The sequence below is a fragment of the Silurus meridionalis genome, chromosome 11 (genome assembly GCF_014805685.1).
Source record: "Silurus meridionalis isolate SWU-2019-XX chromosome 11, ASM1480568v1, whole genome shotgun sequence".
Classification (NCBI taxonomy): domain Eukaryota; kingdom Metazoa; phylum Chordata; class Actinopteri; order Siluriformes; family Siluridae; genus Silurus; species Silurus meridionalis.
In genome coordinates, this window is record NC_060894.1 from 21,257,876 (window position 1) to 21,275,805 (window position 17,930).

General features: G+C 38.7%; 1 protein-coding gene across 1 annotated transcript in view; it reads left to right on the forward strand.

Moving 5' to 3' along the window:
- Positions 1-14,158: 14,158 nt before the first annotated feature.
- The window catches only part of LOC124393506 (ephrin type-A receptor 5), a 57,407-nt gene continuing 53,635 nt past the window's right edge, over positions 14,159-17,930 (forward strand). Inside the window, exons 1-2 of the mRNA XM_046861399.1 lie at positions 14,159-14,504; positions 17,733-17,797. Coding sequence (XP_046717355.1) covers positions 14,399-14,504; positions 17,733-17,797 — 171 coding nt within the window. The 5' untranslated portion in view covers positions 14,159-14,398. The remainder of the gene's footprint in view (positions 14,505-17,732; positions 17,798-17,930) is intronic.

Below are 17,930 nucleotides of genomic sequence, written 5' to 3' on the forward strand. Positions count from 1 at the left end.
CCTTTTGTAGATCACCCAGCTGCTGGGTTTGACTGCAGCCATCAAGAGAATACACTCGCAGCAGCCGTAAATTAACACCTGCTGAAATCTGCAGCTCCGTGCCCCGACTCACCTAGAATGAAATGACGCTTACTGTATGTTGCATCAGATTCTGCCATGCAGTGCCATACTGAAACCTTCATACAGACTCGATTCTCACTGTGTTAATCACGGAGGTGTGAGCGAGACCTCCATGAAGCCCGTTTCAAAAATATTTCGTTGCAGATTGATGTAGTAATTATGAAGTCGCTGTAATTACAACCTCGTGCCATCTATTCGCATCCGTTTCGACCCAGCGTGAGCAACAATACCCTGGTGGTGATGTGCACCTACAAATATTCACTGTCCTTATTAAATAAAAGACAGATCATGGTATATTTTATGGGATTTTTTTTTAACAAGCCAGCACTCTGAAACGTATTTAGCAGTAGAAATGTGTTGGAAATTATGCATTCATTTTTAATAATTGGAGTGTCAACGTGTACGTGTGAAAGTAGCAGTCAACACACAGTCCCACGTCAAGAAAACACTCTGTGTCCAAGAACCTGAGACCTGTGGAAGTATTTAAGAGAAAATATATTCAACAAAATGCCTGATGAAGCAAGTGAAGGCAAACCTAAGGATTTATGAATATCTGTGAAAGTTTGTAGGAAAAAAGCTCTGCTCTTACTGTGGTCATTATTATTCTAGGTACTAATAAATGACCTGTACCTCTTGATCAAAGCAGCCATAATTGAATCATCACAAACCAAAATTTTTACCCAAGTACTGTGGTGTAAGATCATTCATGGATTTATAGGTCAGTAGTATAAAATTATAATCACTACAATGTAGTTTATTTGTAAATTTTCTGGTAAATAGTGCATTTTGTAATAAATAAAACTTGTTTATTTCGAAGGCATTTCAGTCCAACAGACATAGCAAAAGCTTTGTTTGCATTCATAGTCTGTTTCTTGTCCCCCATCCCATTTCCCACAGCTGAGGTGATGGAACTTATGAGCATCTGCTGCTGCTTATTAAAGCTGGAATCGGACAGTTGGACGAGTGAGTCTTAGTTCAGAATCATGACAGAAAATCATTAGCTGTTTGAAGAGTCTGATCAGAGTCTTTAATGCTTAGTTCAGTCTTAGCTGAAGCAACCTGATTTACATGAACAGCGCAAACAGATTTGCATTATATTGAATATATTGAATGATAATACACACTTCGCACATCTTCCATCAGTTTTCTAATGACGTACAGTGTAAATAAACAAAAGAATAGCAGGACAGAGAAGACAGGGAAGATGCCAAAGTCTTTCTGAAAGCTAAATATACAATTTACAGGACATCGTGTGTGTATTAAAAGCCTAAATGAGCATTACTACACATATATTAAGTTTGTAGCCTGAATATTGGTGCCATACTTTTCCACAGATCTGATTTAACAGATGGTCTGTTTTTTTCCAACCCCCATCCATCCATCCTTCTTTGATAAAGAAGATTTGTAGTTTAGACATCTGGGCAAAACAAACCTACACTTCTTACCTAGAAACACGTGGTAGAGTATAGAATTGTTTTCAGCTGAATAAATGTGAAATACACGTACATTTACGTTCTCCGTAACTAATACTGCTTTCAAGTGGCACTTTAATGGAGTACACGATGAAGACCCAGACAGGAAAAGCATGCCAAGCACGCAGTTGTGGAACTTACAATGCAGTGGCTTATTACCATTGCAAATGAGCTGAATAGCTTTTACTACTTCAAGAAATAGGCACATTAAAGCCAGTGGTATTTAGTTACTTGTCTGAGGTATCTACATAAATTAGCATCTAGTTTACAGCTTTATCTACAGCATGTAACTTTATACAGTTTGCTCCTGTTCCGTAAATATAAAAGACTCTGAGGTTTTTTTTTTTTAATTGGAAGAATTTTGACAGACACTGATTGAGTGTCCAACTTCATTATCTCTGTTTGTCCTGCACTGCACATGTTGTGTGCAAGTCCTAATTAGTTAATTAGGGACAGGGCCAGATTCACTGACTTCTTTTCAGATTAATGGATAGCTGACTGACCCTTGACATCAATCATCTGGTTTAAAGGATCAAGGAGCTCCTGTGAGATTCCTCTTAACTCTTTTATATCCGGGGAAGTTTTGTAATTTAATACTTAATGCAATAGGAAAAAATGTCAACCACAAAGCGATCAGGTGTGGGTTGAAGTTCTTTTAGTATTACTTGCAAATGCTTTAACATCCATAATATAAAAGATAATATTTATTATTTTATTTACTTTGGTTATGCAGGTGTGTGTTGTCTTGCTTATCGATTCAAGGTACATACACCAACCAGGTAATAACATTATGACCTTATAACGTTATAAGTGGTGAAGTGAAGAACACTGATGATCTTTTCTTCATGGCACCTGTTAGTGTTTGGATTTATTTATTAGGCAACAAGTGGACATTTTGTCCTCAAAGTTGATGTTAGAAGCAGGAAAAAATGGGCGTAAAGATTTGAGCGAGTTTGACAAATTGTGACGTCTAGACGACTGGGTCGCCAAAACTGCAGCTCTTGTGGGATGTTCCTGGTCTGCAGTGGACAGTATCTATCAAAAGTGCTCCAAGGATTGAACAGTGGTGAATCGGCGACAGGGTCGGCGGCCATCTTGCCCTTTTTCCCGCGCCTCCCGGGAGTTAAGGAAGAATGTTGCTGAAGAAGTTCATGCTGTTGATGCTTGATGACTGTTTTAGCAGCAAAAAGGGAACCAACACAATATGAGGCAGGTGGTTGGTGTAAATATACTTTGAAAATACAACAGTCAATATGGCCTTACTGATTTAAATGGTTAATTAGCTGATGTTGGGAGTAAATCCCATTAAATCCAGTAGGGAAATGGCATAGAAGTGCACATACAATTTTACTGTATTTCACTGAACACTGTGGCACAAGAAATATCTTCAGAATGCATGAGTAAATAATCATTCACTAATTGTATCTAACCTATTCATAAGAGTGTATTAGAAAAACTCAATCATTTATCCTGTTTTTTAGTTGTAGCACTGTTTATATATCACTGCTACATCACGTGGTTATCACCAGTACACACGAGTGACATGTTTTATATCATTTTGCACTTTTTTCGGTCTATACTATTATTATATATGTAAACTTCATGTACAAATAACTTGAACTTTCTTGTATTCAAACAATAGAATTAGTGACTTTTCATTATTTTCTGTGATTATTAGAGCATAAGTACATGTCGCACTGCCAGACTCCAATATTCAATATATTTTTAGCCAACATACTGTAGCAGCCACAATGTTTTTTAATACCCTCCATTAACTCCAGTCTACACCAGACTTTTTTATGACTACACCACCTTTATCTCCTTTACTTTGTGCAAAATTATACCCAAGTGCAATATTTTTCTTTAACTAACTAGAAAATCACTGCACTATAATGTCCCTTTCTGCCTGGTCATCTGGATTTGTTATGTGTAATCATGTTTGTATGAGTCTATATCTTGTTCGTTTATCGGTGTATCTACTTATCACTGACAGGTCAGCTGCAGTTCAACAGCGAGCAGAACATTTACAGAGGAATAAATAATGGAAGAAACTCCAGACTCGAACTCGCCACAACACACGTGAAATTATTTACGCAACTTTTTTTAAGTAGTTAGAAAGGTTTTGAGTAATTGATAATTGTAATTGCTATCAATCAGTTTTTTACTCATTATTATCATTCGAATATTAGATCGGTGTGCTGAGAGTCACATCAGAGTCTTTTCACATAAACTGAGTTGACTGAATGAATCTCTACTTTTACTCAACTACATGGCAACTCAAGTTATATGGTCGACTACACTGGTGGTAGCTTAGTCTTTAAGGTATGGACTTTGGATCTGAGTTTACATTTTTTACATTTATGGCATTCAGTAGATGCTCATTTTCAGAGCGACTTACAACTGAGTAGTTGAGGTTTAAGTTTCTTGATAAAGTGTCCAGCAGTGGCAGCTTGGTGGTTTGTCAACTTGTGACCTTCCGATCCAGAGTCCAATGTCTTAATAACTGAGGCATTGGACTTTGGTTTCAAAAGTTGTTAGTTTAAATCCCAGCCACACCAAGCTGCCATTCTTGGGTCCTTGAGCAAGGCCCCCAACCCCTCGCTCTGGATAAGATGCTAAATGCACTAAATGTCTTTTATTATTATTATTATTATTATTATTATTATTATTATTATTATTATTATTTTTATTATACTGCATTCATTGGCTCTGCACATGTATCTTGCACAATGCCAATAAAGTTGAATCTAATGTAATCCAATCTAATTATTATTTCAATCTGGCGATCTCAGAATAAATGAATGATAATAGTTGTTAATGCAATGTTATTAAAAAGACCAATCACCAGCTACCTGCCTGACCATACTGTTGAGATGTACAAAATAATCCTAGATCTAACTCACAGATACAGAATGTTCTTGCATTTTAATTGTGGTTGATTCAGTTCAGACCGTACAATCGCCATATGGCTGCGTTTCAGTTCTCATTAACTACAAGAGGGGTAAATGTACACGGCGACAGATTTTTATAAATACTTTATTTACTTATGAATGACCAAATTTGGTAAAGCATTCTAGACTTATACATGGTACTTCCAGTATTAGTGTTTAGTATTTCTAATATTTCAGCATACACAATCGTAACACATCCATTCAGGCGATTGTCTTTCCGATGGAACTGAAACATGCAGCGTCGTTAAGAGTTTCATGGAAGAGTTTCAAAGAAGCCTTTGAATGCTCTTGTTTTCATGCCTGATCAAAAGAACAATGTAACAATGAAGACATCAATCACTATTGGATCACAGAGTCCTGCTGGTATGTAAGGAAGAAAGGAAAGTGACCAGTGATCAGTCAGTTCCGTGTGGGTAAAGTTCAAGAAAAAGACAAACCTCGGATCGTTGAAATGGTGCATGTGATATAAGAGAGTTCACTGGAGTCACACAAAGCAAACATGCATTCTTTATCTTTTATTAATGTCTATCATTTTTTGTTTAAGAATTTTTGTTGAGAATGTTTTGGTTAAAATTTTTTAAAGCTGTACGTTCTGGAAAAGTATCAATCAGAGTTTAGTTGATAAAAATATCCCAAAAATCCAACACAGCACCATTAAATCTATTATTAAACAATAAAATAAATAATAATGCTCACCAATAGCCAAAGGAAGCCATCCAACAAAGTTATGGTCTGCAAGTAGGGCATTATTCAGAGAAGGCCATGGGTATCTCTGAAGAAGCTGGAAAGCTCCGCTGGGTAAAGCTGTTCACAGAACAACCACAACCCAGAATCTTCACGAAGCTGAGTTTTATGGAGGAGTGAAAAGAAAAAAAGCCATATAAGTTCACATTTGGAATTTGCCAAAAGGCATGTCGGAGTCTCGGAAAACATTTGGGGAAAAGGTTCCTTTCATCTGACGAAAATTTTGGCTTTGGTGCAAAAGTGCTATATTTGGCAGTAACTCAACACTGATCATCAACTCGATCACACATTTCCCCAGTGAAGAATGGTGGTGGAGCATCAGGCTGAACTCTGACACTCGACCTTTTGGTTGCTTCTTTCACGAAAGCTCTCTTTTCAGAAACACTGTCTTCCATTTTGTTAAATAAAGGATATTCTGGTTCGATGTTCAAAGGGAATTTATACCCGAATCTTGGAATCATATCTTTAATATTTCATTTTGTAAGATTTTGTAGACTACATCGATTTTTTTTCCCACAGCATCAAATATTATAAGCTATTTTGTGGAAATAAATGAAATAAACCAATTCAGGGGGGTTCAGAACCGTAAAATGTGAAGAGTTTAAAAAGGATGAATATGTACAGTTTTCCATTTCGGGTTACAAACAATAGTTTTGTTTACATCGTTGCATACAATCCCAACTGCTCCACTGCTAATCCTTACTGACAGAACGGCAATAGCTGCCTACGGGGAGCCTACGCTCTGCCTCTGACCCTACACACCTAGAATCTGCTTGGCATCATGCACATACAATATGGCTTCCCAATTTTAAGATTAACGAACCTTTAGGTTATTTTTTTGTATAAAATATTTCCAATTCATTTGTATAAAATCCTATAAGCATTTTTTCCCTAAAACATTGTGAGCGTGATTCACTCCAGTACATGTCTTCTGACTAATTCATTTCATCATTTCATTCTCATTTTGCCTGAGCAGGTACTTCAAATCCTCTTCAAGTACAACTGATTTAATAAAATAATATTGCACAGATTATCTACCGTCTTTTAAACCAAGTATAAGCTAAATCTAACAATCATGCAACAGTAGGTCATTTTAATTTGTGTTAAGAGGACATTTTGGGTGAACTTTAAATCCTGGCAACAGCAAGGAGACTTTTATATAATTCTAAATATATTGACACCCCTGGGGTAAAGATCTATCTATTTATTCAAACCATGATTGAATGAGAAAGCAGGAGCTTTGACTGTTGTCTATCCCTGTTGTTGAAATGCCAGAGCTGTTTCTCATGACATTAAATCTTTGGATTGCATGGTACAGGAGCTCTTACATTACATTTCATTTCAGGTAAATAAAAACATTTAAGGATTTTCAGAAAATAGGCTAATGGCCAGATATCAGTGGATACCTGATCATCACAGCAACATGTGGGCCAAAATCTAGATATAAAATTAGAATAGTAAAGAATGCCTTTGAATGCTATCGCATTGCACTTTCACCTTCAAGGTCCAAACCTGTTCTAGCGCTGTGCAGGAATAGAGATCCAGGAAGACCAGGTTTGCCAAAGTTGGTGTGGAGGAACGTAAGTGTTTTGCACAGAACCCTGACCTCAACTCTACTGATCACCTTTAGGATTAGCTAAAATGCCTTGTTTTCTCACATAAGTGCACAGACTTTACTAATGCTCTTAGGCTGAATATACAAATTGTCATAGACAAGTTCTAAAATCTATTGAAATCTGGTGTTCATCAAATAAATGTGATGGTCAGTTGTCAACTTTTGATCTTATACTCTATATCTGATTTTTTCAGCATAGCCATGGCATCCAAACAGAGGAAAAAACACAGAGAAAGTATATTACATTCAATAGCATGTCAAAGAGTCCACCCGAGATCAAAAATGTTGAAGCTCTTAAGAGAATAAAATAAAACAGAAGGTCACAAGAGGTCATAAAACAGTCTTTAAAAGAGCATTGGAAGAGCATCAGAGGAGTTTGTTTATAGTTCAGGGTGAATCTGCCCATATATATATATATATATGCCAACAGTTCCTTCCCACAGGCTATTAGACTCCTCAACACATCTGCCTGAGGGCTTCAGTTAATTTCATTTCACTCTGATTCCCCTCTTAGCCATTTTACCCACACACTCAGTCATGTTACAAGAGACATTCTATTAGGGAAACACACATTAACGAACCACTTTAGATGTTCATACTGCTGCTGAGGACTGTTTACTGTTTGCAGGAACAAAACAAGGTTGCATCAATACTATTTGTATATATATATATATAAACTCTACATATAAAGTACAACACTTTGGTTTGAATCTGTTTATTAATTTTAGATTTTTTTGTCAGGACGCCTGAACCATCCTACGACAGCCTGCTTTACTTCGCCATCAGGAAACCACCAGGACCGAGATCGTCACTGACGGACGTACAGCCATCTTTGAAAGGTTTACAAATGTCTTACTGCGGCCGAGCGCCTCATCATCATGCTGTGCTTGAAGTCTTCTGTAGAGATCCGCAGGTTTTACGTCTTGGTTCACACAAAACTTCATCACCACACACGGTTCAATGCGCTAACACTGTATCAACCGTCGATTAATGGTCTCTGGAAAATGTAATAGTGCTCAGTGCTCGCAGAAGGGAATTGCTTTCACTTGCAACAGTTTTCCTGCACACTTCATTTGCCCTTGAACTTCGTCTTTGAACGTTTCAAACTAATTATTAAAAATGATGCACTTCTATTGTAAATCCTGCTGTAGTTCCTCAAAAAAGATAAACACCAGATAAAGCTGTAATAAGGTTATATATAAGAATGTGTACGTTATTGTCTATAGGTTTGTTTCTTATAATTGTTTACGCTTGATGAGGGAGCCAGCGGCGACTGTGGTAAAGAAAAACTCCCTGAGATGGTATGAGGAAGAAAACTTGAGAGGAACCAGACTCAAAAGGGACCCCATGGGTGGCACCGAATGTCCATTCATTGTAGTCACATTGTTGAGGTGTGTAGTAATAGGTACGTAAATGCAAATCTATTCATGCAGCCTGTGGTCCATTAGCAGTAGACTTTTGATATTAATTACAGTCTGAATCAGTCCTCAAAGGTTTTAAATTGCTCAGCGGCTTAATGGATCTTTAGGCTGTAGATGTGGAACAATCCCCAGCTGCACAGAGTGGTCTCAACTGAGAAGGACCCCATTCAGAGGTAGAACGTCAGGATGAGCAAGGCAGATCCAAAGAGAAGAAAGAACAGGAACAACAGTCACTGGAACCTCAGAGTCAAAAGTGCTGGTAATGTTACTCTCACTGTGTATAAAATATATATTTATAGTGATGATGTACAGGTGAATGAAACACTGAATTGCATTCATAACTAAAAATATGGTTCTCATTGATGACTAATTATACTGTAGATATTTAAATACGTTTAAATGCAAATTCTTTTGGGTAGAAATTTACATTTTCCTGGAGTCATCACTTTTATTCATGTAAAGGAATAGTATACTTATTTTTTTTACAGCTGGAAATACATGAGCAAGGTATTGCATGGATCCCTGCTATCTATCTATATGAGGCCCTAATCCCAAACACTACAGAAAACACTGCACACAATACACCGGGCTTCTGTTTTGCCTAGATTTGTTTGTAGCATTAGATCTGTCTGTAATAAGAGGAATGAAAATGAAATTTGACTTGACATCTATGATGAAAAAGGAAAAAAAAACAAACAAACAAAAAAAAAGGGCACAAGGCAGAACCATGGGGAATAATGAAGATCTCGGACCAGCCCGGTCTTTATACGGTGGTCCAATCGTCATGCTGGTCCATTTGATCACAAGCAAAGCTAAGAAGTACATTTTAAAAGAATGTACAATCAGAAATGCTGTTAAAAGAATACAACAAAAATGCATCAAATGAAGCATATGGATGAATAGAAGTGAAAAAAAAAATCTATATTCTATACAAGGCTCAAGCGTATTGATATATACAGGATGCGGTATATAAAGACAGCAGCTACTGTAGTATCCATAGTGTGTTTAGACAAAACTGTCTTATTGCCAGGTGTTGTCAGGGAAACGTTTGGTAAAATTTACACACTTTCCTCTCTTGCCTGAAGATGTAATCAATCATCCGAGACATGTTCAGACAACCAGGACATGAGGCTAACAAAGGAAAGCTTATAACTGCCAGTCTCGGAAGTTCACATTCTCCAACCATGTTGTGTAATTCGGTGTCTGTCAGTAACACTGCTGTCTGCCACTCTGTACTCTGTAATATATCACGTCGTCAAAAGTTTATTGCAGTAATAAAGAACTCGTAGTACAACACAGTCTCATGGCATTTTGTGATATAGTCACGAACTGGAATCTATTGATTCGTGTTCATGGACACGATTTTCCCTCTTTTTTTTCGTGTCACTCAGCACGACTGACACCGTCTGGCTCCATCTCCATAGCAACGGAGGCAGAGGATCATGGATAAATGCCAAAGGTAAGCGTTTTTTTCTCCATTTTTATCAGAGAACAAGGCAGAAAATATACGCAGTCTCCTTAATTAACCGGGAAAATATATTTACTGTATTTTGATCGGAAGGAACCACTGACGATGGTTTGTAATAGCGAGTAGCTTACCGGATAAAATCTCCTGCTTAAATGATGAAGAAAGTCGTCCTCGGTGAGACAAAAAAAGAGAAAAATTGTGTCTATGAACACGAATCGATAGATTACTTTTCGTGACGTTGTTGAACCTGAAATCTTTTTCTTTGGTAAGAAAAGCACTTGGTGCAAGACCATACTTTTACTCTAGCGTATGTTGATTCAGTAAATAAACCCTATTAATTATCAATGATCTCTACATCCAACTCAGTCAACTTAAACCTACTCATAAAGACTGTACACTTACATTGTCTTCCGTGATGCCTCTTAATATTACTGTATACTGCTGTACATTCCTTACTGTTGCACACATTACATCATTCTACCATATAGTGCCTTTCTGAACTGTTGTAATATTCACCTTTCCAGTCCCATCATACATTTATTATAGATACATATGTGTAGAATTACATATTTATAATAGATTTATTTATATACATTATATTGCAGACACCCGGTCATTAATATGTGCTTTTTGAGCATCACGTTCCACATTTAGCCCTAATTTACACTTATAATTCCATCCGCTCTTCTGGGAAGATGTTCCTCTAGATTCTGGAGTGTGCTCGTGGACATTTGTGTTCATCACGAGGCTGGTACTGATGTAGTTGAGAAGATGAGGAGACCTGTGGTGCAGTCAGCGTTCACATTTATCCCAAAAGGTGTTCAAGTTTGAGATCAGAGCTCTTACGTTCTTCCTCTCCAAACCATGTAAACCAGATCTTCATGGAGCTCACTTTGTGCACAGGGGCATTGCCAGGCTGGAGCAGGTTCGGGTTTCCAAGTTCAAGTTTAAATGAACTAAATATTTTATTATACCGCATTCAAAGGCACCTTATACGATTGAGTGCCTCCAGCTTTGTGTAACAGTTTGGAGAAGAACCGCATGTGGCAGGAAAGCTCATGTGTCCCAATACTTTTGTCAATATAGTGTATTTTGTTGTTTGCACTTCTGTTTAGATGCTAACTGCATTCCCTGTATTTGTACTCTGCACACTGACAATAAAGTTGAATCTAATCTGATCTAATCTAATCTAAAAATATCGACATAATCAGAAATGAGCAATCATTAAGACGATGATCATTCTTCCAACTCAGTTGGTATATTTAGTTTTCTTTAGGATAATAAGCATGTTTAAGAGAACCTCAATATTTGGAAGTGAGTCTGTGATGTTTTTGCATGATGCTAAAACACAGACTAAACTTTTTTCAGACTCGTTTGCTATTTTAGAAACAGAGCTTCAGGACAAAGCTAGAAAAGCCATCAAACATTTGCATGACTGATATCAGATGTGAGTGCCTGAGAGGAAAACCGGCCAATTGATCCAGCTTGAATCTAGGTTATACGTCCAGATAGTCGCGATAGAAAGTTTTTATAACGAAAAAGAGTGCCATGGTTCAGAATGGAGCAGAGATCCATAATGACCTGCAACTGAGCAGGAGAATTTCAATGGAGCAGAAACAAATGTAGGAGTTCACTTACAGCAGTATTTATTCTGCACTGGGAAATAATAGAAAAAACACCTCACATATGATAAATGTGTGATGAAAAAAAATACATATATATAAGCGTTTCCCATAAACATCAAGCAGAAGATCAGCCCTCTGAAAAACTCTTAAGTAATGTATATCTCTTCAGTATCACAGTTCACTTGTCTTGTTATCACCTTTCTGATTTGCTCAAGTTGGTTACGATGAATGCACAAGAGCATCTGTCAGATGAGGATTCACCTATCAGGACGTCAGAACAGGAAGAGGAGAAGCTGGCTAATGGTAAGTAGTAAAGATGATGATAAGTCAAGATGACAGCTGTAAACACCTGGAGGAATTGGTACTCTACTGTATTAATTTATAGTCCAGAGTAGAATTCCTTCCTTCGTTCGCCCATGCCGCTGATCTAACTCAACTTCGGCAAAATAAAGTGTCTAAAAACACTCAAGCAGTAGCAAAGGTTTGGGTTTTTTACACTTAAGGATTAGTATGCTAACAAAATTGATTTAAGTTCAATACAATTTTATTTATATAGTGCTTTTGCAGAGACATTTTTACCAAACACCTGGTGTTATTTTCAATCAATTATCTTAAGTGGCTAATTTTTCTGAAATTAACCCACAGGGTGAAAGTCTATACTGGGAAATTTTTTTTTTCCAGAAATAGCATTTGTCTAGACTAGCCTTAATTAGAGAAAAAGTAAAAAAAATTGCAAACGTTTCGAACAAAAAAACGAATTAAAACAAAGACATATAGTTTAAAATATAAGTACATTTTATGCATTTCAGTTTAATTCAATACAATTAATTCTCATAAGCGTATATCAAAAGCTTATCAGATTATATACAAATATACATTTTAGCATCATAAATCAGAATCGGTCCCTAAATCCTTTCCCTAATGAGCAAGCCAGTGGTGACTGTGGCAAAGAAAAACTCCTTGAGAACTCAAGAGGACGAAAACCTTAAAAGAAACCAGACTCAAAATGAATCCTCATGTGGGTGTCCCTGAATATCCATTCTTACAGTTGCATCATTGTTGAGGTTCTGAACTGTTCACTGAATCATTGCAGCAAACTGTTTATATTAATAACAGTCTGAATCCATCTCCATCGTTAATCTCATGGAGCTTCTGTTCTGTTCATGTGGAACCATCATAGGTGTTCCTAATAATGTGGGCAGTTTGTGTATAGATACTGTATATACCATAACATTTTTGTTAATTGGCTGGTCTGGATGTTTTAGAAAATCCTGAACTCTGAAGATTGGCCAGTTAGAAAAGCGATCTTCAGCTATCCAGGTTCACTGATTCTTTGTCCACTGTAGCTTCACATCCACGTTCTATATACAGGAGTGGAACCCAGTGTGATCTTCTGCTGTTGTAGATCACCTGCTGTGTTCTGAGATGCTTTTCTGAGATGCAAATGAAGCAAGCGAAACGATGCATATGGGTAAAAGTAATTAATAATGATCTCCTTGTCGTTACTGCAAATCCAGAGCTTTATTCAATTATTCAGAAGCTCTACTTTTTCTACAGATGTGTCTTTCTAGACAATATGTTCAAATGTTCTATAGAAATACATTTAATATTATAACTATTTGTAGGTTTTGTAATCTTTTAATAAGAAATAATCAATATAATGGACTGCACTCAAAAAATCTTCAGGGTGTCAGTTGTTTTTGCAGTGTACTTTCAACCGAGGTGTTTCCAGCTGCAGAACTTCTTCTCACTGGATGCTGTGTTTTGTTTTGTGCACCATTCTGTCTAAACTCTAAATCCATGGAGATTTTTTAAATGCTCAAACCCGTCTGGCTTCCTCCAACATGATCTGAAGGCCGGGGGTTTAAGCTTGGACCCTTGAGCAAGGCCCTTAACCTTCTGTGCTCCAGGGGTGCCGTATCATGTCTGACCCTGCGGTCTGACCCCAGCTTCTGAGCAAGAAGAAAGAATTTGACTGCGCTGTAATTTATGTGACAAATAAAGGCCCTTCTATTCATCCCCTGTTCTCTTTGATCTGAACATTCACCAGGATCATGTTGGTGCCACATTTTCGGATTTTATAACTGCATGAATAAGCAGAGCAACAAGTATCATCAGGTTCTCCTCACATCCCAGCCACAAACTGATAACAGAACCACCAGTAGGTTTAGGGCCCAAGTTTTCTCCACAACCATCACCCTACTGAACTCTACAATATTTTGATAAGACTGATGTTTCATTAATGCTTTACTCACAACTTGTGCACATTTTAACTGCTCAGAGCTTTTATATTTATCTGTTTAATGATACTAGTGGCACTTGTAGATGCTCACCTGCAGTTTGTTGCTGTGTTTATTTTGCTAATATTTCAACGTTTGAACATTTTCTTCAGCAGGTCAGAATATACTGTATAACTGAACAGGATTTTTTTTTACTTAAAAAATGTAAACAATTTTCATGAATTATTATTATTATTATTATTATTATTATTATTATTATTATTATTATTATTATTATTATTATTGTCATTATGCATGCATGCATTCGTATCTCCAGAGCTTCGAGCTTCTCAGAAGTCCTCGGTTGGCTCCTGTCACCTCGCGCGCTCAGTGTTGTCTTTATTTATCACACGCGCCTATGGTGGAAGTGCGCGCGCTGCTCCGCTCCGCCTCCCGCGCGCCCGGCGCCTGACAGCTCGCACACACACACACACACACACACACACGTACACGTACCCGCGCGCACACGCACAGACGTGCACACACACTCACACACACACACACACTCAGGAGCCGCGGCGCTTCACCACTTCTCGTCTTTTCCACGACCCGCGCGCCGCTCAAATGCCAGTGTATTTGGCCGTGGATGCAACGCGGATGTCTTCAGCACGGACTCGGGAACGGATTCAGTACTGAGCCCGAATTTCAGTACAGGCTTCCCGAAACGTTTCTTTCTTTCCATCTTTCTCATCAAGTCATTTAGATGAGTATGGTGTCGTGGTGGAGTTGCGCCTCTCTACATATAAGATGCGCTTTCTTTATCAGCCTGGCGGTTTGTGCCACACGGGGGGCGACCCCCAGCAACGAAGGTAAGAAAAATTCTCTGAATTGTATGAAATTATATTTTGGGAATCATGAGAAAATATTCCCGAGCCATAATTATACCATTTCCAGGAGTTTTTTTTCTATCAGCTTTAATACCTGTAATAACATCACGCGTAATCATTTCCCAGGCTTCTGCAATTATTCTGACATTTCATTGGCGAATCAAACAGTTACAGATCCCGTGAGCGTGAAGCTCCACATTCATGTGCGTGTCTCTTCTTGCATGGATTTGAAACAATTACGAATACATTGAATCCTGTGTGGGAAAAAGTTCTTCATGCCAGCACGTTTCCTGGTCCTCCATACAATCTGAGCACAAAAAAAAAAAGGTTCACCCTTTGTAAATTTTTTTCCTGAGAAATGTGCATTCATAGTAATTACAGGCAAATTAGTATATAAACATACAGTCCTGTCCACTATGAGATACATATTAAAGGAGGAAGAAGATCCTGGTGGAGACAGGTTGAGCATCGAGCACCATTTTTATTCTTTGTGATTGATGTCAGAAGATGCAGTTCGGCCCTAACGAGCTCCAAGTTGTAAGAAAACTGTATGTGATCAGGATGAAATCTGCATGCGTCTTCGTTTGAACAAAATTTAATGTTTGTGATTTTTACACCATGATTTCTCGAACCGTCCAAACCCACAGAATCTGAAAAGTTGTGTTAAAAAAAGCTCTTTTTATTATAGTTTTATAAGTTTCACAAAACCAGTAACAATCTGTGAATGGATTGTTTATGGGTTGGGAATAAAAAGAAATAAAAATTTAGATTTTAAAAGTAATACAGCTCGAGGATGCAAAAAAAAAAAACAATTATATTTGATAGCAGTGTGTGTGTGTGTGTGTGTGTGTGTGTGTGTGTGTGTGTGTGTGTGTGTGAGTGTGTGTGTGTAGGCTCTTAACGGTGTGGTCTCTGACGGTGGCACACGAGGACACACAGCACTGCTTACATTTCCCATAATAGATCTAATCGTATCCCAGGGGTCATTAAATATTTGTCATATTCACAGCTACGAATAGATTTTCCTTCCTGACTTGTGAGCGATCTGAAAATGTCGAGCTCTGTCCCTGTCTGGTTCAAATCGCTGTCTTTGTTCCCTGAGCTTCTAAGCTCGTCTGCTCGTCTCTGTACATAGATGAGTGACTACTTTATGTGAGTGCTTTCCCCCTCTCTCTCTCTCTTTCTCTCTCTCACTCTCTTTTTCTGTCTACTTTTTGATCCTATCCACTTGGTGATCCCATCAGAACATGTTGCATCAGACCACTCAGTGACTCCACAGGGCCAAAACCAGCATGTGGAGTCCGGATTGCAATCTGAGATCAAAATCCAGTGTCTGTTTGTTTTTGTTTATTAAAAAAACATTTTGCACGCCTTTTCCTTTGCCTTAAAACCGTCCGTCTGCGTTGTGCGACTTCTGCTATAGCACCGTTTTGGATCCTGAAATAAAGTCTGCAGAAGATTTGGCGAGAATTTGCCGATGTTAGGTTTTAGATGAAGAGAAAGCGTGTCTCAGAAAACGTGAGCGAGCGATTCAAAAGCACCCCCCGCGAGACGAAACAAAGGTGAGGAAGGAAAGACATTCGGGTTTGTCAGCATAGAATCTCTGCGTTTCCGCCTCAATTTCCAGGTAGTGGGTTTTTGGGGGTTCAGTGTTTCGTCGCTGCAGCGTTCGAAAGCCACACAAAAGCCAAGTGGCAGCCATTCCTGTTTAATTATAATTGATGTGCTCTAATTTGTCATTCAGCCCGAGTGCTTTCACGCTGTCATATAGGATATGTAAATGGTTCAGACGACTGCTTGGAGGGAGCATATGGATGGTGCATGACAGGTACATGGAGTGTGTGATTGATTGCTGCTGACGGTGGCACAATGAGTCGTGGAGCAGCGTGGGGGCACCAGACGGCTCCGGGACTCCATCGGCACTCGGTGGCACGGAGCGCACGCAAGGATAAAAGTCACAATACCTTAAAAACCTGGCATCGTTTTTTTTAACACCCTGACCATGCACCGACCTCTGCCTTGGAGATTACAGAGTTTTCATTGTTCCCTTTTTCCCAGGCAGGTCAAACCGTTCTGCTTACTTTGCCTTCGGGGGCCTTTGTTTGCAAAGAATTTTTTTTGTAGTTGTTGTTGTGCCAGGTCACGATCACAGGCTCTATTTATCTCTTACACGATAGCCTGTCAGACAATAGCTGCTTTTTAGCATTCAGTAAAAGAACAATGTCAGGAAAGAGAGCACATCGGACGTCTCTTTTTTTTTTCTCCTTCCCCCCCTGTATACTTGCCGTAGGACGGACATAACCTTAGAACATGATCTAGTTCAGAAGTTTATACTTTATGTCCTAATTAGATTTACGGGATTCTCCTCAGGATATATTTCGTCTTAAGTAGAACAATGTACATCGATATCTGTCATTCAAGAGCAACTCGTCTTAAACCTAGATTCATTTTTACAGGAAAGTGACATTTCTTTTTTGCATATCATAGCGATGTTAGAAAGTTAGGGTCAGATATGATACAGCGCCCCCCAGAGTTCAGAGGGTTAAGGGCCTTGCTCAAGGGCCCAACAATGGCAGTTTGGCAATACCGTGGCATCAGTAACCTCTGAACCACTGGTCGCTGTAGTGAAGGAACGATTCTTGTGCAAGAGCCCCATTGTGAACGTGTGCTTCATGTTTTTCAGCTCTATAGGTGAATTGGAGGTCTTTGATCAGGATCACCATCTGGAAAGTGGCGCATTCCATTTACTGTCATTTCCCGATATTAGCCGGGTTTTTATTGTCGTGCCGCACCGGGTTTTATGAAGCTGCCTGCTGTTTCACACATGCTAAATGGGGCTGCCACGTAACATCTGATTAAAGTCCAATTCGCTGAAGATCAGATAGACTCTAAAGGTCGTCCAATTAACGCGAACCTCGTTCGTTTGTCGGATCCACCAGTGTCGTGTTTTGAAGCTGATATGAAGACGACACTGCGTCACGTTTTATATATAGTCACGTTTTCAGGACCGTTTTGAATGTAATGAATAAGACGTTGGTTTTATACGATTTACAATGAAGATGATAAAATATCGATCGAGACGAATAGATGAATTTATTTTGCGTCCCCGAGTCTACTCTTCTGCAATACGCCGCACGGCTCTAGCACTCTGAAAGCCTGTGGTATCCTAATAACATGCCTCCCTCTCTCTCTTTCTCTTGTGTCCCACAGTGAACCTGCTGGACTCGCGCTCTATAATGGGTGACCTCGGATGGATAGCATACCCGAAGAACGGGGTGAGTTCTACCCTCCCTCGCTCCCGAACACCGCATTAAGATCGGGCCCAGGATAACATCTCAAGGTCTCGCAATTCCCTCGAGTGTGGCAAAGACAGATTCAAAGTGAAAAATAATAGAACACGAACACAAC